The 20,264-nt window shown below is 37.0% G+C and overlaps 2 protein-coding genes and 1 pseudogene across 3 annotated transcripts; 2 read left to right on the plus strand and 1 right to left on the minus strand.

Moving 5' to 3' along the window:
- The first annotated feature begins 1,036 nt into the window (after positions 1-1,036).
- On the plus strand, positions 1,037-9,042 carry LOC126630036 (uncharacterized). The gene is made up of 14 exons (XM_050300378.1): positions 1,037-1,740; positions 1,960-2,046; positions 2,308-2,417; positions 2,932-2,982; positions 3,172-3,343; positions 4,160-4,477; positions 4,582-4,785; positions 5,454-5,939; positions 6,070-6,279; positions 6,508-6,696; positions 7,585-7,748; positions 7,865-8,017; positions 8,122-8,200; positions 8,295-9,042. Exons 1-14 carry the CDS (start codon positions 1,303-1,305, stop codon positions 8,736-8,738), a joined length of 3,105 nt encoding a protein of 1,034 aa, XP_050156335.1. The 5' UTR covers positions 1,037-1,302; the 3' UTR covers positions 8,739-9,042.
- Positions 9,043-9,913: 871 nt separating this feature from the next.
- LOC126613894 (BAG family molecular chaperone regulator 6-like) lies at positions 9,914-12,053 on the plus strand (annotated as a pseudogene).
- Positions 12,054-14,098: 2,045 nt separating this feature from the next.
- Positions 14,099-18,543, minus strand: LOC126630832 (uncharacterized). 2 transcript variants are annotated; one of them, XM_050301804.1, is made up of 10 exons: positions 18,298-18,543; positions 16,719-16,789; positions 16,549-16,614; positions 16,233-16,338; positions 15,944-15,986; positions 15,674-15,746; positions 15,312-15,399; positions 14,741-14,797; positions 14,580-14,658; positions 14,099-14,365 (listed from the first exon to the last, which is right to left on the minus strand). In XM_050301804.1, exons 2-10 carry the CDS (start codon positions 16,787-16,789, stop codon positions 14,352-14,354), a joined length of 597 nt encoding a protein of 198 aa, XP_050157761.1. In that variant the 5' UTR covers positions 18,298-18,543; the 3' UTR covers positions 14,099-14,351. The 2 variants fall into 2 exon arrangements, with proteins under 2 accessions (XP_050157761.1, XP_050157265.1); XM_050301308.1 differs by having other exon boundaries at positions 16,719-16,872; positions 18,298-18,542.
- Positions 18,544-20,264: the final 1,721 nt, after the last annotated feature.

Genomic DNA, 20,264 nt, shown 5'->3' on the forward strand with positions numbered 1-20,264 from the left:
AAGGTTTCTTTTTTTTTTTTTTTTTTTTTTTCTTTCCTTCTCCCTTCCTGATTGGTTCTCATTTTCCTCTCTTAAAATTGATTGGTTACCACTCCCACATGGTGGGAGTTTGAATTAATTTATAACTAAACGTTTAATAACCAATTTCAAATGTCAATAACTATACCGATATAATCCGAACTCGCAAATGGCTTTCGCCTTTGCGTTCGTACCAAGGAGTACTACACAAATGCGCTAAGTGAATAAGTCATACGTTTCTCTACACGTTGGTCTATGAAAGTCAAAACCTTCACCTCTAGGGCATTTTCGTAAATTCATTCTTTTAAAATTTATAAAATCGTAGAACTAGGGACGGATTGTCACAATACGGAAGGATTTTCTAATTACATAAATATGTAAAACTTTTCACTACGACAAAAATAATGATAAAATCAAAATAAGCTTGACACAAAAGATTTCTTAATTATTAACTTGATGTATACACAAATTATCAAGCAGATTATAATATCAAATGCTGACAAATTAAAAACCTTTTGATCAATGTGAAGTTCTTCTCTCCAACAAAAAAAATTACTTAAAATTCTGGGTTTGGATCTCATCCGGATATTTTTTTTATCCATTATTGTATATTGTGCGGACATAAATTATTATAAATTTTTTATTTAAAATTAAACACAAATAGTACTTAACGAAAACTTGCAGCTCGACGTATGATGAACGGATCCTACCATAGAAAATCCGAAGAGATTCCTTGTCCCAAAATTCTATATAACCTTGGTGCAAAGATGCTATCTTTACATTAGTTGGAATATTTTAAATCAATTTGGGAAACTATTTATGAAAGAACAAAGAAATAAAATTCTTAGGACACATCATGTCGTGTACTAATTCCTTTCTTAGATCACAAAAGAAACCCTTATTTTTCTCCCCAAATATTTCGTAAATAAATCTGAAAAAAATTAACTTTTCATAGTCCACGTCAATATCGAACACCAATTACCTTCACCGCTTCTTCAGCCTATGCAAAAATCTCTGACTTTTCTTTGACTCACTTCACAAGCTTCCTTTTGATAAATCAAAACGCTTATCTGAAAACACGCACGCACAAGCCATTGATATCTGTGTCGGTGAACGACCGTGAAAACTTTCTGGGTTTTTCGATTTCCAGAAAAAGCTTTGTGGGTTCTTCAATTTGCATAAAAAGCTATGTGGGTTTTCGATTTTTGATCTGGTTTTGAAGGAAAATCGTGTAAAGGTTGAAGCTTTTCAGTGTGAATCGATGGGAAGGAGAAGCTAGCTGAAATGGGTTCGTTGGAAAGTGGGGTCCCGTCGAAGAGGGACCCACTTGGGCGGTCTTCATCGAACGGCAGAAGCCCTTTTTTGCAGAGACCCAGATCGAAGTTTTCAAGGTTTCTGCTCCTGAAGAGGCTGGATTACCTCCAGTGGATTTGCACTGTGGCTGTGTTTCTGTTCTTTGTGGTGCTGTTCCAAATGTACTTGCCTGGTTCGGTGATTGAAAACGAAAAGTCAGAGGATTTGATGAAGAATGTGGGATGGAGTTCGGAGGATTTGAGGTTTTTGAAGGACTTGGGATTGTTGGATTTTGGGGAAGACATTAGATTTGAGCCTTCAAAGCTTTTGGAGAAATTCCAGAAGGAAGCTAGAGAGGCTAGTCTCTCTCCTGCTTTCAACAGGACGCGACAGCAACGTTTTGGGTACAGAAAACCTCAGCTTGCAATCGTAAGTATTCGATTTTTTCGGACAACTTTTCGTTGATTTCCAGATATTGTGTTTTGTTTTGGATTAGTATTTTGGGTTTGGCTTCTTGTACTTGTAATGTATTGCATGCTGGGATCTGTTGACTCATTGGGTTTTGTATGACTTAGTGCTTGCTTACTCTGTTTCTTTACTGATTATTTTCGTTTGTTGGGCCTTCTGCTTTCGTTCTTTTACTTGAAGGTTTTTGCAGATCTGTCGGTCGATTCACAACAGTTACTGATGGTGACTGTTGCAGCTGCATTGCAGGAGATTGGATACACGCTTTCGGTAATTTGACTTCGAATTTAGCAATAACATTGTAGAATACGTAGATTATATGCTGTTCTATGGGTGGTCCAGTTTTACTATTATTCCTTTGGTTGTTAGTTTGTCACCAGGGACATGCATGTCTCATGGATTAGTCTTTGCGCTATAAGTATCTACACTAATTCTGTGTTTAATACAGATTTTCTGAGCAGTATAATGTTTTGTATCATTGTGGAGATATATGTGATGGTGTTTTGTGTCATGTTGTTTATACTGCTGCAGGTTTATTCACTTGAAGATGGTCCTGTGCATGACATTTGGAGAGGTTTAGGAGTTCCGGTCAGCATGATCCAAAACACTGATCAGCCAGAGCTTAATGTAGACTGGCTAAAGTATGTCTTCAGGCTAATTGTCTAACGCATCGTGGACTTTTTACAATTTTGTTTCAATGCAACATTGTAGAATATCTTCTCACTTCAACTAGCACATATGTTGTGTTTGATTGACACCATTTGAAGCATTATTGAAATTAATATGCGCGTCATTTCTTTACATAAGGCCTTTCATGTTCTTATAATACTCATCTTTTTTATAGTTTGTATGCAACATCCTTAATCCTATTTACTTTTGGAGAGTATTTATATGCTGCATTGGGACCATATCCCATGCTCACACCACGATTCCTCTTTGTTTGAATGAATTACCAAATTCCCGCGAATATTTGAATCGTTGTTAGGATATGTAACATCACCTTGATTTCCTGGAAATTTATGTGACTTGTGACTGGATGTTACATCCGTTTTGGTTGATTTTGTTGACATTGTTTAATAAGTCAATGTAAATGAGCATGGTTCAGTTAATTAGATCTATTGACGGTTGAATCTGATCAAAACATGTGTCTTGCAGTTATAACGGCATACTTGTGAACTCTCTTGAAGCAAAGGGCATCTTTTCTTGGTAAGATATGTAATTCAGTTGCAATAAATTTCATGATCTTCCTAATTATTAACATCATTTGAACATGTATTTTTCCATTGAAACTGCCATTTGCTTTAGTGTGTATTTCTTAAATATAGTTGATGCTTTGGTGTTCTTCCCATCAGAAACTTCTCTATCAAACAACATGAATGATTTTATTTGTCGCAGTTTTCTGCAGGAGCCTTTCAAGTCTTTACCTATAATATGGACAATCCATGAACAGGCACTTGCTGCTCGATCAAGAAAGTACTCTTCAAATATGCAGATTGAACTTTTAAATGATTGGAAAAGACTCTTCAGCCGATCTACTGTTGTTGTCTTCCCAAATCATTTTCTGCCAGTAAGATTTATTTGACAAGTGTGATTTTATAGCACTCGTTAAATTGTTGATTATCATTATATCACCAGATCATACACATGAAGAGGTTGTGTCTATACCCCTCCATGGTTCTTCTGGGACACCTGAGTGGTCATTACTTGCCTTTATATTGCCATTTTGTGGGCTCAACCCCATAGGCCATAATTTAGCAAACAAGTGTTTAACTTTATAGCACCTGTTAACTTCTTACATCTCATTCTATCACGTTATCATACGCGTGAATCGTGATTTACTGTGTCCATTTGGTCTGCTTCATGGTCCATCTGTTTGTTTTAGGGGAGAAGGAAAAGGATTAAATCACATTCCCAACCCCCAAGGTTAACATCTATAGAAGACTTTTTTGGGTCAACATCTATAGAAGACTGCTGTTAACATACGTGTAGTAAAAAGGGGTGGAGTGTATTCCTCCTAGACTTCATATACGTCTTGTCATTTGGCTTAACCTCAAGGGAGTGAACAATTTACTAAAATAAATGAAGTTACACACCATATTACATTCTCAGTGTCGAGGTCAGATGTCTTATCAGTTAGGGAATGCAGTACAAATAAACAAGCACTTATTGTTGAGTGGTAACCATCATCCAATGAACCAATCATTTAAATATTGTAGATGTGATAGTGTTAGACAATTATGACGCTTCCCTGCCCAGCTCTATCAGCGGGCCCTTTCTTTTGCAATACTTAATAAGGTCTCTCATCTGACTTGTTACCCATGCCATCATTAGTTTTGGATTGTCCAAATTTCTAGAAGTTTGATTGGTTTCTTTACTTTCACAGATGATTTACTCAGTATTTGATGCTGGAAACTTTTTTGTTATTCCGGGTTCTCCTGCCGAAGCTTGCAAGGCAGATTCTCTAATGGATTCAGACAAAAATAATCTGCGTGCCAGGATGGGTTTTGAGTCTGAAGACGTTGTAATTACAATTGTGGGAAGCCAATTTTTGTATAGGGGCTTGTGGCTGGAACATTCCATTGTTCTACGGGCTGTACTACCGCTTTTGGAGGATTCCTCATTGGTTAACAATTCTTATTCTCATCTCAAAATCATTGTTTTGAATGGAGACTCAGCAAGTAACTACAGTTCGGTCGTTGAGGTGTGTAACTGAACTCTGCTTCAAACTGTTTGGAGATAGATATTTTTCTATAGGAAGCTTGAGGATATGTTATTTATGCTTCTTTTTGGTTGATCTGGTCTTAGGCCATTGCTCACAGTTTGAAGTACCCAAGTGGCATTGTGAAGCATGTAGCTGTTGATATGGATGCAGACAATGTTCTCAGTATGTCTGATGTTGTGATATATGGATCCTTCCTTGAAGAGCAATCATTTCCAGACATTTTAGTCAAAGCGATGTGCCTTGAGAAACCAATTGTTGCCCCAGATCTCTCCATGATCAGGAAACATGTATGTTTCTTAGTACTTTTTTCTTGACCTTACAAACTTTTTTCTTGACCTTACAAACTCGTATGTCTTGAAATGATCAAACATTATATCTTAATGAAAAATTTATAATTAAGCATTCATAACCATGAGTTCTAAGTTGAACTGAAACTAAATCAGGAACAAGTGCTTGGGATGGTGTTCAATACAGATCCTTTTCACTGTTAATCTTTCTATGCTCGTCATGCATTACTCTGTATTTATCTTTTTTCCACTCAATTAGGTCAACATCCTCTTCATTTTTCTTTTATCTGGGCACATTGTCCCTTAATTTGACATGCTGGTTTTAAAGTCTCAGAAATTTGTCCCCTACCTGGCATACAAAATTAAAAAGGGGCAAACTCAAACACCATGATCGGCATACAAAATCCACTGTCGCTTATAATAATGTTAAGTGGCTAAGCTTATCTGGAAACTGTAGAATTTGGCCAGGTAGAATCTATTGGCAGGGATTTGCTGAAATGTGGGGCATAAAATGTGTTGCCATGTAATGATGATTGCTTACAATGCATCTCAAGCACCATGATGTGAACCTACATAATGATTCCTTTTTGTTGAATTTTGGATTGTTAAATTGTTGCATAATTTTGTTTCCAAAGAGGACTACTAATTGTAATGGCATTAACAATCAGGTTGATAATAGAGTGAATGGCTACCTTTTTCCGAAGGAAAATATTGGGGCTCTTTCGCAAATCCTTCTGCAAGTTATATCAAAAGGAAAGTTATCACCTCTAGCTCGCGGTATTGCCTCGATAGGGAGAGGTACTGCAAAAAGCCTAATGGTGTCTGAAACTGTCGAAGGATATGCTACACTTCTCGAAAATGTTCTCATGCTTCCGTCAGAAGTTGCACTGCCCAGGGATGTTGTAAAAATCCCTCCCAAATTGAAAGAAAGATGGCAATGGCACTTATTTGAAGCAGTATCAAATTCAACATACTTAGATAGAAATTTGAGAAGTAATGCATTTTTGGATGATTTCGAGGAGCAGTACAATCGTACTCAAGAAGAGAGGTTGAATGCCACCTCTGCAACCAATTATTCATTTATATATAGTATATGGGAGGAAGAAAAATACATTCAGATGGTTAGTACCAAGAGAAGAAGAGAGGAAGAAATGGTAAGGGCTGTTGTGTGCGGTAATTTTTTTTTTCCCTTTATTGTATTGAACCGATTCATGGGCCTCCTCTATTTGCTTTTGGAGCTTTGCCCATTTATATATAGTACCCACAGTTTGAAATTTTGTGCAGTTAAAGGATAGAAGTGTTCAATCGCATGGAACATGGGAGGAAGTGTATCGAAATGCCAAAAGAATTGATCGCTCCAAGAATGATTTGCATGAAAGGGATGAAGGGGAGCTTGAAAGGACAGGCCAACCATTGTGTATATATGAACCTTACATTGGTGAGGGAACCTGGCCTTTCTTACACCTAAAATCTCTTTATCGCGGAATCGGACTGGTAAGCTCTCCAATTTGTCATTTCTTGTATTCATTTTAGAGGCTTAGTTGAACATTATTTGGATGCGTATGTCCATTGTGATTGTTCTGTCCAAAACAAATTGATTTTGAAGGTGCATGCTACACAACCTGTGTTGCCACTTTGTTGTCAGATCCCTTGCTGTCAATTTAGTAGGGATTGTTTGTTTTAGATTTTCCTCTGACTGTTGCATAAACTAAATTCTTGTAGTCCACCAAAGGTCGAAGACCTAGGGCTGATGATGTTGAAGCACCTTCTCGTCTTCCACTTCTTAACAAACCTTATTATCGAGATGTACTTGGTGAACATGGAGCATTCTTTGCCATTGCAAACCGAATTGACCGTATACATAAGAACGCATGGATAGGGTTTCAGTCTTGGAGAATAACAGCGAGGAAGGTATTGGATCTCTCTCTCTCTGTCTCTCTGTACCGATCTTCCTGATGTTTATGTATTGATTGCCTTACATTTGTAGTTTGTACACCTTACATTTGTAGTTTGTACACATGATTTCAGCAAGCTTCCTAGCATCTGGAAATACCCATATCTATATCTTTATCTAGTCCTCTTGATCTTGTTGGAAGTTTCATAGTGAACCATAGCAGTTTATACTCGTGGCATGTTGGAAGGCCGTATTTGCTTTGTCAAAAGGCCTTGGAACCAGTAAAAGATCTAGGTTTCGTATTCCATTTTAGTTTTGCTTTTTCTGAGCAGAAGAGGTATCATATGATAACAGTATCTTAGCCATCTAGCAAGTTTCAAAATATGTTTTCTAAATTCTGTGTTTAAGCAATAAAAGTGTTGCAACATTATTGAGTACACGCATTGAGTTAATTGAATGAACTGTCTAGCTGGGGCATTAAAAGATGATTGCATATGTACACCGTTATTAACAATAGGCATCATGTGTGTGCAAACCAGTTGCGTATGTATGATGGGCTAGGAAGCCTAGGGTATTTCATCTCGTCATGTCAATGACTAATGTTGTTACTTGCACTTACAAATGTTATACAAGTCACGTCGCTTTAAAATAAAATCCACATAGAAGAAAAGTAACAACAAATGAATTGTATGATAACGTTCTCTTCTGATAAATAAATTAAGCAGCATGTGCACTGAATAGTTGTGGCTAGTATAACCACTTTTGGGGTATTCTTGGATCTCAGTCTCCAAATGAAAAGGAGAATGGAAAGCGACTAAACAAAAAAATGAATTCTTTTCATCTTTCTGCCCATTCTTTTATATATGATCCTTTATATCTAACATGGGGAATGGGGACTGGAACAGGCTTCGTTATCTGGAATAGCTGAAAATGAATTGTTAGAAGCTATTCAAACACGAAGGCATGGAGACACACTCTACTTTTGGGCACGCATGGATGATGATCCACGAAATCCTCTGAAACAAGATTTTTGGTCATTCTGTGATGGTATAAATGCTGGAAATTGCAAGTAAGATTGGTGATCCTTTATTTGATTCTTGTCATTAATACTTTCGCGGAACCTTCCCTTTCTCTCTCAAATGTGAGTTAGATTTTGACTTAATTTTTCCACATGGTAAATTGAAGGTTTGCTTTTTCGGAGGCTCTTAAAAGGATGTATGGCGTAAACTACAATTTGGAATTTATACCGCCCATGCCTGTGGATGGGGACACGTGGTCTGTCATGCATAGCTGGGCTTTGCCAACGAAGTCCTTCCTAGAGTTTGTAATGTTTTCTAGGTAAGAAATATTGCACTTGTTGGCGTCTATTCAGAAATGATGTACCATACAATCTACCGTGAAAGCTATTCTTTAAATGTTAACATGAACTTGTGGGTGTGCAGAATGTTTGGAGATGCAATGGATGCACAAATGTATGATGAACACCATTCAAGTGGCCGCTGTTATTTGAGTTTGTCAAAAGTAATTTGCTTGTACTTGAATAATATTCTTCTACTGATAAAATTTTGATTTTGTTTTGCTGTATTGTACTTATGTGTGCATCTGCAAATTGTAGGACAAACATTGCTATTCACGGCTTCTTGAGTTACTCATAAATGTTTGGGCGTACCACAGTGTGAGGCGGATGGTATATGTGCACCCTGAGACTGGTGTGATGCAGGAGCAACATAGGTTCAAGAGCAGGAAAGGTCATATGTGGATCAAATGGTTCTCATACTCTACCCTAAAGAGCATGGACGAGGACTTGGCGGAGGAATCAGATCTTGAGCACCCCACAAGGCGGTGGTTGTGGCCATCAACAGGCGAGGTCTTCTGGCAAGGTATCTATGAAAAAGAGAGACATTTACGGCATAAGGAGAAAGAGAATAGGAGGAAGAAAAGTAAGGAAAAAATAAACAGAATAAGGAGGCGAACGCATCAAAAAGCAATCGGGAAGTATGTAAAGCCCCCACCAGAAGCCACAGATGGTACGAACATAACAATTGTTACGAGGATTTAATGGTCGAATTTGATTTTTACGGATTAGGAACTCCGGAAGTAGGAGCTTAATTTGATTATTCTTTTTCTCGTTGCCCTCTAGTTTTAATTTTTGTGAGGAAGGGTGTACTTAGTTGTAATGTGCATGAGGTTTTGTATGTAAAAAAGAAAATGCACCCTTTGTTCTGGTCATTACTGTCGACGAGTGGCGGTAAATTTGTCAAAGTTTTTCTTGTTCTTTCTCCAATTCCGTTTGTTCATTCTCGGTACATTTTTAACAAGAACGGTCGGTAAATACGACAAGGGTGAAGTTGAATTTTTTATTATTTCTGATGCAATTTTCAACACGAAAGATTTTTTTTTTATTTTTTTTGTCAAACGATAAATTTTGTTAGATTAGATGTTAGATTAGCCACTCATGCTGTTATGCAAGGGTTCAACACTTTTCTACCACTGTGATAAGGGGTCATTTGCGACACGAAAGATGCTTCAAGCACATCTTTTGTTATTCTTTTCTTCCCCCAAGTTCTCACTCATGTCTCAGACTTCATTTGTATGCATGCCATTATTTATTGTAATCAAATCAACGGAGTATGAAATGACAAAACTAAAACGGACAAAAGTCGCACAATACAACCAACTCATATCACTAAAATTGAGCTTGCTTGTATGAAGCTCACAAAACCTAAAACCGGCACTCGTACCTTGCATTGCATTCCACAAGCTTCTCACACATCTCTCTATTTCTAGCCACTGTATCAAATTAAATCAAATGAAAACAACAGAATGAATAAACAGAGGTGTGTGAGAAACTAAAATTGATGTGTGTTTACCGTTTCCCTATATATTGTCGAATAATTGCCACAATTTTGTAGTTCAATAATTACACCAAAACCAGAGCTGCAATGTAGTTCAAACTCTGAATAAATGCACATCCAAGATTCCTGATAATTCTAAGGAGGACGTTTCTAGGAATCCAACCGTTCGGGAATCTGAGAAGGATGGAGATAGATGCACACGCACGCACTCAAACACGTCTAGAGATGGACAGATTTGTGAACCATCTTGTTATAGTGTTCGTTTAAAAGTAATTGACGTGTGTAGTTTGTGCTTAGATGATTCTTGGTCTTTGCAATGAAAGAGGCACCTGAATCTAAAAGTTTCTAGATTGTAGGATTCGCTTTAAAACTATGCTGATCTGGTTATTTGGTGGTTGTTCAACAGGGTTTGTTACCAAGCCCCAGAGACATTAGAAGATCCTTGGCAAGGGAGCTTGTAGTTCTGCAGGAAAAGCTTGACGAGTTTAATGCTAAGAAGTCTCAAAATCCGACACAGGGGGTATGGACTGTTAAGCATATGGAGGAGCTCGGTGTGAACACCAACAACGGTAACTGCAAGCTAGAGCAGCGAAGAGAGGAAGTGACGGGACTTGGTGAAGGATTGCCTGATGGTGTCAGTGATAGCTGTCATCATGGCACAGACCATTGTCAAGGGGAAATGCTTTGGAATGTCGAACCTGAGCCTGGTTTGAGAGCCGAGGAACCAGGCCGTTGTAATCATAGAGAGTTGCACGCTGCAGCAGAGATGGTGATCAAGAGCAACAGGTGGAAAGTTTCTTAAAGTCTGAAGATAATTGTTCTGCGCCCATTGTGGAAACAAAAGATGATGTGGTTGGTGAACAGTCTCATACTGGAGATATGGCGGTGGGAGATGCAGAAACGGAGAATGGTTCTACTCAGCTTGGGCAATGCAATGAATCACTATCTCTTGTAGAAGGAAACCATACTCTGACAGGAAACTCTTCCGAAGCGGTTAATATAAACGTAGAGACGAGAGCCTGGAGAGTTGCCTCGAGGAGTAACTGATGACGAACCTGCCATTTTGGAGCCTGGAAAGGATGAACAAGTGGAAAGTGTTGCCGGATGTGACTCCACCAAATGCTTGTGCTTGTGTGATGGAAAAGGACTTAGAGATGCAAGAGCTAGCAGAACTGTATGATTGATGAGCACAATGCACTTACCGTGTGATGGAAAAGGACTTAGAGATGCAAGAGCTAGCAGAACTGTCACGGGGCATGATTGATGAGCACAATGCACTTACCGAATCTACCATTTTGGAGCCTGGCATGATTGATGAGCACAATGCACTAAACGAATCTACCATTCTGGACCCTGAAATCGTTGAACAAGTAGAACTGTCACCAGATGTGACTTCATCAAATGCTTGTGCTTATGTGACGGAAAAGGAAGCAGAGATGCAAGAGCTAGCAGAACTGCCACAGGGCATGACTGATGAGCACAATGCACTTAATGAGTCCAAGGAAATTGAAGAAGTCGGAGTAGTGACGGAAGATGATTCCCTACAAAGTGGAGAAGAACATCGTGTGGCATTTGATGTAACTTCACAACGGGATGGAACTTCAAATACTGATCAATTAGAGCGACGACAAGAGGGAGCAGTGGAGGAGCAACCTATTGTACAATCAGAGAAGCAGGTAGAGATTGGATCTCAAGAGCATGAAGGACGGCTTTCAGATGCTTTCAGATTCAGTTCTTGATGTAGAGGTAGACCTCCAGCCGCAAGAACAAGTTCGCAAAGATGATCTTCTTCCACTGGCCTCTGAATCGATTGAAACCCAAGCGCTGAGCTTACCTGTTGAGACCGAAGCTCATGATGTTATGCATGAAGATGGACCCTTGGACATAATTCATGATCATCATTCGGGGCAGCCTATGGAGGACGAAGTGCCAATTGAGAGAAGTACAAAGGACTCTGAGCACCTGCGAGCAGAAACAGTTATAGAGGATGCAAAGATGCAGGAGAGCAAGCTCGAATGCGAGGACAACAAGAATGCACCGCCTAATGTTGCTGAAACTGTTGCGGAGGATATCTTCAGTGAGATACAATCCACTCCAGTGCAGAAGAGTGAATCATTGCCTGAGAAACAAGTAGCAATCGAGGCATCTTCCATTGATGGAGATGTCACGGAACTCGAAAGTGGTAGAAAGCTGATTGAAGAGAATGAGAAACTCAGGGCAATGATGCAGAAGTTCATGGAAGCCGGAAACGAACAGCTACACGCTATATCGAACCTGACCGGCAGAGTGAACGACTTGGAGAATAAATTGGCTAGGAAGAAGAAAGTAAAGGGTAGAAGGTTACCTTCTCGAGCCAGACCATCAAACAATTGTTCCAAGGACATGGATGCTGGTGTTGCAATGTGAAAAGTTCATTTCATCTCTCAGTTGAATGAATGTAAGCAGTTGTAATCTGGGGTTTGGTTTGAGTATCTTTGTATCTTCAATTTTACAGAAAAATAAAGGACTGTTTCACTATATATTTTCTATCTTGCATTGGTAAAACAAAGCCACCAAATTCCAGATGATAGTGTTTGTGTACGTAACGAAGTAAAGTTAGGAATAATTGAGGTCCAGATTTATTTTGGTAAATAAATTTCAACAACTTTCACTCGTGCGAGAAGAACTTAAACTTTCACCAGATCATACACAAGAAGTTGTGTTCTATGGGTGGTCCAGTTTTACTATTATTCCTTTGGTTGTTAGTTTATCTACACTAATTCTGTGTGTTAATACAGATTTTCTGGGCAGTATAATGTTTTGTATCATTGTGGAGGTATATGTGATGGTGTTTTGTGTCGTGTTGTTTATATTACTGCAGGTTTATTCACTTGAAGAAGGTCCTGTGCATGACATTTGGAGAGGTTTAGGAGTTCCGGTCAGCATTATCCAAACCACTGATCAGCCAGAGCTTAATGTAGACTGGCTAAAGTATGTCTTCAGGCTAACTGTCTAACGCATCGTGCACTTTTTACAATTTCGTTTCAATGCAACATTGTTGAATATCTTCTCACTTCGACTAGCAATATATGTCGAATATTTGCCACAATTTTGTCGAATATTTGCCACAATTTTGTAGTTCAATAATTACACCAAAACCAGAGCTGCAATGTAGTTCAAACTCTGAATAAATGTTGGTTCGGAAAACAAAGTTTTAATAGTTTGTTAGGATAATGTGTTTGGTTAAATAATAAAACAAATTAAAATGTACTATACTATTATTTGCATACTAGTAATTGACCCGTTTTTACTGTTTTTGTTTCGATTGAATATGAATTACGCTGTCTCAATTCGTCTACCATTTCGTCTCAATCACGCTACAAAGATATGTATATTGACAAGTAAACTACAAGCTGAGGCAACAAGTGACGAACAAATCAAAGTTTTGACAATGCAAGTGGGAATGTATTAACTTGACTTAGTAATTTATTGTTTTGAAATTATTAGATAACAACACACAATAATTCACCGACTTGCAACTTTTGATGGTTTCTTAAGTTATCAGTGTTCTACTTCTCAGACAAAATTTGGATAGTTACACTTTGACTGCGTCATCCGTAAGTCTCACATATGCATGAGACCTCCTGTATTTTGGTCCCATCCAGTGTGAGAAATTCACCAGTAGCGCAGCACTATGAAGTTTCTCACCTACTTGTCCAGTTCTTCTGTCATTTTGTCACAAACAAACTACACAACGAATTGGATACACTTCGCCAATAAACACACGTAAAAAAACGTGTTAACCTAAAAAATATTCAAGTGTCATCAGATGAGTGGTCAAAACCAATTATATTCGGCAAAATCCGATGGAATTTATGGTTCAATTTGCTTGGTTCAAAACTAAGGAGCCACATTGCATTCACTGTTAGCAGCAGCAGATCCAACATTCCATAAGTAGGTAGCAATGGACATTTGCATTTTGAATTGTGGTTTTTTTTTTTTTTTGCTAGGACATTTGCATTTTGATTTAGTATTTGAAAAGAATTTGTTTATTTTTAACTTTGTATAACCATTTTAGAAGACGTATTTGAACGCAAGCTTGCAAAAAACAAGAAAAAAATACAAGAAAACTTTGAATACCTTGTTGATTTGCCATACAAATGATTTGGTATTTGAAACTGTAAACTGACATAAGCTGAAACCACCCGTACGGTTTTAATAATAAATTTAAGCAAAACAGCACCAAATCGAACCGTTGATATTTTCTAATTCCGGTTCTAGTTTGAGGGCCGAACCGCATCGCGCCCACCCCTACTTTCAACTCAGATCTCGGCTCCTCAAATAGTTTTCTAACTCTTGTTGCTGAAAACCACTCATCCTCCGAAATTTGAGCTCTACAAGTCTTTTCATATCTACCGCATTACCAGCTACACCAACCATTCTCCGTGCATTTGAAGTACGCAACTTCATAAAGGCCGATCTTGTCAAACTATATTTACAGGAAGGTGTCTTAAAATTATGTTATAACCCCTGCTTTTGTTGTGGGATGCATCATGGTTATGCTATTTGTGGCTGCACACTTGCATTAGACAAATCGAAAAACGGATATAATTACTACAGTTCAGAGTTTCATAAGTAAAATCATAACACTAACACTGCTACAAGTGCACTTCGATTTCTTCTCTTATAACTGTAATAAAGAAATGTTAGAAACGTTTACAGGTTCCTATGAAGAAAATTCACCTAACCCAAAAGTGCGCAATTCAGCCTTGATGAACTGCATTGTTCAGAATCGGACTAGAACCAGTCTTTGCTTTGTAGAGGTCACACGCCAATCATCAAAATCTTGGAGCTGCAACAAAACAAAATGTTTTATGTTACCTCAAGTAAACTAGTTACATTTCGAAAAACCGGCCATAAGATTCACATTAGATTTGTTCTAAAAACACTTCAGTGTCAACATTAATAAATAATAACACAAGCCCATAAACTTTCCGAACAACTCAACCTGGTTAAAAACCTTGCAATTAACAATACTTATGTGAGTTTTTGGTATCCAAGCCTACCTCCACCTATGGTTGCTTCTGGCAACCGCTCAATTGAATACTTGTGTTGAGTGATGTACATGATTGGCACACCAGGGACCTACACTTAAACAAGCAAAGTTATGGAGTTGTTAAATTAAAGTTGTAGCGTCGCTTAAAATGGTTCTAAATTGTTATTCCACCTTTCGGATCCTTCTCTTTAAATCTCGATCGCATGTAGCAACAATGTAGCATTTGTGCTGTACCCAACAACAAGGTCAGTCAATGTCAGTCATAAGAATGCATCAGAAAATTTTGATAAGCTGCAACTGGAATCAACAAAGGACCACAATCTGGCCGGTAAATTTTTCCAGAAATGTTAACAAGAAGAGAGAAATAGACAGAACAGACAATCAAATGATGCACATTCACTCTATGAAATCTAAAAATATAGTCTTTATCGAACTGCTTCAGAAGAGAAAATATGCATTTTTTGTTTCGAAAGCCATCTAACTTTTAATATACCATTTTACAATCCAAGAAAGAAGAAATTGCTGAAAAGTTGAGCTACGGCAACTTTGGTAGGGATAAATCAAGAAAAGTTCAACCAATCTATTTTAGATAGCAACTACTTATTATACTGACTATAATACAACGTGACAGCCTTAAAGACTCTACTTCACCATCCCAACTCCCCCAATTCCTGACTAGAAAGAGGGGTAAAGACTCCAAAGAGCAAAACAGGAAAGTGCAGTTACTGATTGTAAATTGTACCTGGGTAACTCTTTCAACAATACAGTCATCAGCATAGGTTCCTTTATGAGTGCAGAGTAGTCTCTCAAAACGAGGATCCTTAGCAATCCTGTCAGAACAGAATAATTTTTTGTTAGTAACGCAATCTTTTGGAGAACTGAAGAGCATAAATTATTAATGCACATAATATATCAGTTATCTTAGAACCTGACAAACAGGAAAAAAAATCATAATCGAATAATTAGAAAATGTAAAAGGAAATAGTATAAAATGAGTAACAGGACAATGAACATAGATATTAGTGCAGCACATGCATATGCACATCCAACAACTTCAAACCTTCTAACAATGAAATAAAAGAGGTACCAAAGTTCGGAACATACCTCAGAGCCACACGATATTTCTGACCTAATTTCTCAAGCTCTGCCATTACACAATCCGTGATACAAGGAGTGCCTGCCAATTCAGAAGAGAAACAGATTGTTAAAAAAAAACAAAATATTACCAAAAGGATATGTAAGCTACCAATAGAGCAGCATTTGCAATCAAGACGTGGTACAGATTTCTCGTAATGAAAATCAGCATTCAAAACCAATTTATCCAGGGAGATTGAAAATTTATACAAGTGAATAAACGAGTGATTTAAGACTCACACTTTGCGTACAGGCAATCCATCATTCCTTTCTCCAAATCCAACTGCACAAAGTGAAGGAGAAAAACAGTCAACTATGACCACTACAGATAATTTCTAAGTTCTAACCGATACCTTTAACTCATCAAAAGAGCAAAATGTGATTAAACTTACTGAAAAAGTCCACCATGTATCAAGATTTTCAACCATAAACACACAGATGTATAGAAAAACTTCCGTTGCACATCAAAACATAATTTTAGTAAAACAATTAAATGTATAATGTCAACAATTAGTATTTAAACACTAACCTTATTCTGGATAGAGAAATTGATGAAGTTGGTATCAACCAAAACCCGATAAGGCGGTCCCAAAGCAGTGTTGTGTTTAAAGAACAGCGCGGAAGAAACATTTGGCCTAAATCACAAGACCAAACTAATTATGCTAAACCACTTAACCTCTAAAAAAAGGTCGTACCCAGTGCACAAGGCTCCCGCTTTACGCAGGGTCTGGAAGAGGTGAATGTCGGCTAGCCTTACCCCCATTTATGGAGAGGCTGCTCCCAAAAACCACTTAACCTCTAATTAAAAAAATTAAATTAAACATTAAACTCAAGGAAAAACTTACACATTTCTGGGTAGCTTTTCTTTCGTGAGATCCTTCTTGTTCGGATTCAAAACCGCCTCTTTGTAGCTGAATTCAAAACAAATAGCAAAAATCGAATAAAATTCCAAATTTTTATGCAGAAAATTGAAGAAATAAACACAAATAAGAAATAAATTATGAAAAGTGTTTACCTTTTAATTGCTTTGGAGGTGACCACCTTCTTCATGACTGCAAATTTCGGGCCTTTTTTAGCTCTCCCCATCTTTCGAATCACAGAGACAACCAAAGTTTACAGATAGTGCAAAAACCTTAAACCCTATTTTTATAGTGTTCTCTGAAAAACCCCTATTAAAAGCGAATAGAGGCAACAATCAGTTAGTCATGGAGGGAGAAATAAGGAGATGACAAAACCAAACAAAACACTCGCTTGGGTATAGTGTTCTCTGAAAAAACCCTATTAAAAGTAGACCTCGCATTCGTGTCATGTTTTCCGTGTTCGTGTCGTTTTCGTATCATACCAGATATCTTAATGGGTAGTGTCGTGTAATACCCGTTAAACTAAACGGGTAAAATGACCCGACCCGTTACCCGTTAAGGAAAATATATTTTAAACCTATAAATAATCAAATGAAAAACATAATACTTTTTTTGAGTGAAAAAAAGGTTGCACGCCTAGTGGGACTCAAACCCACAATCGCTTGTTTAGAACCAAAACACAAATCAGTCTTCTAGCCATGCAAGAATGGTGCAGGCTTCCAAGCAGTTCAAAGAACCATTTTATCAGCAATTCACAAGCAGTTCAAAGAAATATAGCAGAATCAACATACATGTGGGAGCAATATCTTTCACCACCATAAAAGCAAAGGCAGCAAAATGACTCAAAAATTAACAAGCAACAGAACAGATCATTTTAGAGACAGAATAGTAGTATTAACAAACTCTTCTAACCCACCAATTAAAAGCAAGCTTCCTTCCCATCTACTCTGTCATTACTATACATATATGCAATCTGAGTAATCAGTACTAAGTACTCTAACATATGCTTCATTCCACACACACACACACACACACGTATATGTATTTATGTATGTATATCATGTCAGTGGAGAGTATAAGCATACTAAAAGTATAAACACTGATTACCAGATTACCTCAAAAAGTATATATGTTTGTATATCATGCTTCTTTAACAATACACATATCCATACATATATATGCAGTAGAAAAGGTACTTAATATTCTTACAAATCTGCCTCAAAATTAACAACTTAAAACTTAAAAGCAACGTCGCTAAAAAAAATTAAAAAAAATCTTAAAAGCAACAAAACGCATTTTGGGCTGTGCCAAATCCAGTTCTCAAATCCCATTCTTGAGAATTAAGCTGGTCATGCCAGGCCAAGGCCATTGGTATAAGAGTTATCTTTGGGCTGTGACAACATTTAGACGGAAAGAGACGAAAAGAATCTATCAGTTATCTCTGTATAATGTATTTATATGAATCATACAAATTCATTCATTAATTTCGTTTGAATGAATTATTGCATTCATATTTCTTCTCCAACTTGCCGACGTCGAGGAGTGACATCGAAGGATGGACATCTAATCCTAAACTCAGATTAACAGTTGCAGACTCATTTTCATGCTGTATGGTACTTGGCATCATCAGGAATAGTTTCTATGGAAGCAGTAACGGAACTTATTCACGAAATAGCCAAAGTCTTACATATTTTTCATCCAAGTAAATAGCCAAATTAAGAGGTAAAATCGAACCTGGAGTGGAATCTGGAGAATGCAGAGATGTAGTGACGACTAGAGAAGAGATGACAAGAATTATTCCGTCCAGGCGTCCACTGCACGAGGGAGGAGAAAAGAGATACTGAGAGAGGCTACCAGAAGAACATACCGCGGGAGAGAGGGGCTAGGAAGAACAGACGGCGGGTCGGGAGAGAGGGTTACAGGAGTGGGAAGGGAGAAAGGGAATTTAGGGTTTTTGTTTTGATCAGATGGGTAAATTGGAAAATATGAGGGGGTTTTTTGTACAAAAAAAGTTCTAATAATACAAGTGAAATATAATCTAACGGTACAGATTTACTCTCATTTATCTTACTATTGTTATTTAAGTAAAGTCTTTAATAGTTTTTTAATTAATGTAGAAGTGTAAAAAATATAGAAAAAATATATAAACGCTCGTAATGACAAGTTTTGCAACTTTCGTGAAGAACTTAACTTCGAAATTCGCCACTATAATCATATAAATCATAGATCAAAATTTAACCGTTGATTGTTGTTTACATTTTCGCTTCATTTTTCTCATCAAATTTTGTTTTTTCAAATTTTGTTTTTTGAAAACATGATCTATTAGAGGATGTATGAAGATGAACGGTTTGGATCGTTTAGCGTTTTACGGTTAATGAAAATATTGCTTGATGTTTATAAAGTTTCTACAAACTACATGACATCAACTTGTATTTCAGTTAACCGTAAATATCGAAACATGATATCAAAGATCTAAACCGTTCATCTTCTTACATCCGCCAGATGATCATGTTTTAAAAAAAGAAAATTTAAAAAATGAAATTCAGTAAGAAGAATAAAACGTAATTGACAATCGACGGTTAAATATAAATTTAAGGTTTATGGATTATAGTGTTAGATTTTGAAGCTGAACCCTTCATGAAAGTTGTAAAGCTTGTCATTATGAGTGATTGTATTTTTTTTTTTATATTTTTTACACTTCTACAATAATTATTATTAATTTTACCCTCAAATAAAAAACATTATTCATGAGAGTTTGGAGGATTTTAAAAATCTAAACGATGATGTAAGTGTAACCATTATCTACTCATGGAGGAATAATGATGTATCACGAGTGTTTATATATTCTTTCACATTTTTCATATTTGTATGTATGTCCTTTTAGTTCTTGCCTATATAAATACTATACTAGTTTATTTTAATTTTGGACAACAACATGTTAAGTAAAATTTATCTTGGTAATAATAACAATGAACTCTCATAATAAAAATAAAAAATGACTAAAACTTTTTTTTTTTAACTTATATTATATATAATAATAATAATAATACAAAACTATATATTTAATATAGAATATATTATATATTAATATGGCTATTGTATTTTATAATAAATATTTTAGTAATTAAACTTTAAAATTGTCAAAATAATTTTTTTCTTAACGGGTTACCCATGTGTTACCCGCGTGTATACCCGTTATTAACGGGTCACCGGATAATGACCCGATTAGTTATCCTGTTGACCCGAAACCTGTTATTTTCGTGTCGTGTCAAAAACTGTCGGGTCTAATTAAAGGCGACGAATAGAGGCAGCAGTCGATTAGTTAGGGAGGGAGAAATAAGGAGATGACGAAACGAAACGAAACACTCACTTGTTCCCAAGCCTCCTTTGGGTTTAGACCTAAGACGCTAATGTGGGCTTGGACTTCAATGGTGAGTTATTCGTTGGATCGTTTGGTCTTAAAGACAAGTCACGCCTCTCTCTCTATAAGATCGTTTTCAAACAAACATAGCGTCATTCAAAATTTTAGTCTTATAGGAAATTATTTTTAAATAAATTCATACACCATCGTTTGGTCTTAAAAACAAGTCACGCCTCTCTCTGCATAAGACTATCTTCAAACATAGCATCGTTCAAAATTAACCCTCGCTGCATATGTCAACACTGTTCTCGAATCAACTAATGTGCCTCGGTTGTGTGAT

This window comes from Malus sylvestris, chromosome 1 (genome assembly GCF_916048215.2).
Source record: "Malus sylvestris chromosome 1, drMalSylv7.2, whole genome shotgun sequence".
NCBI classification, from domain to species: Eukaryota; Viridiplantae; Streptophyta; class Magnoliopsida; order Rosales; family Rosaceae; genus Malus; species Malus sylvestris.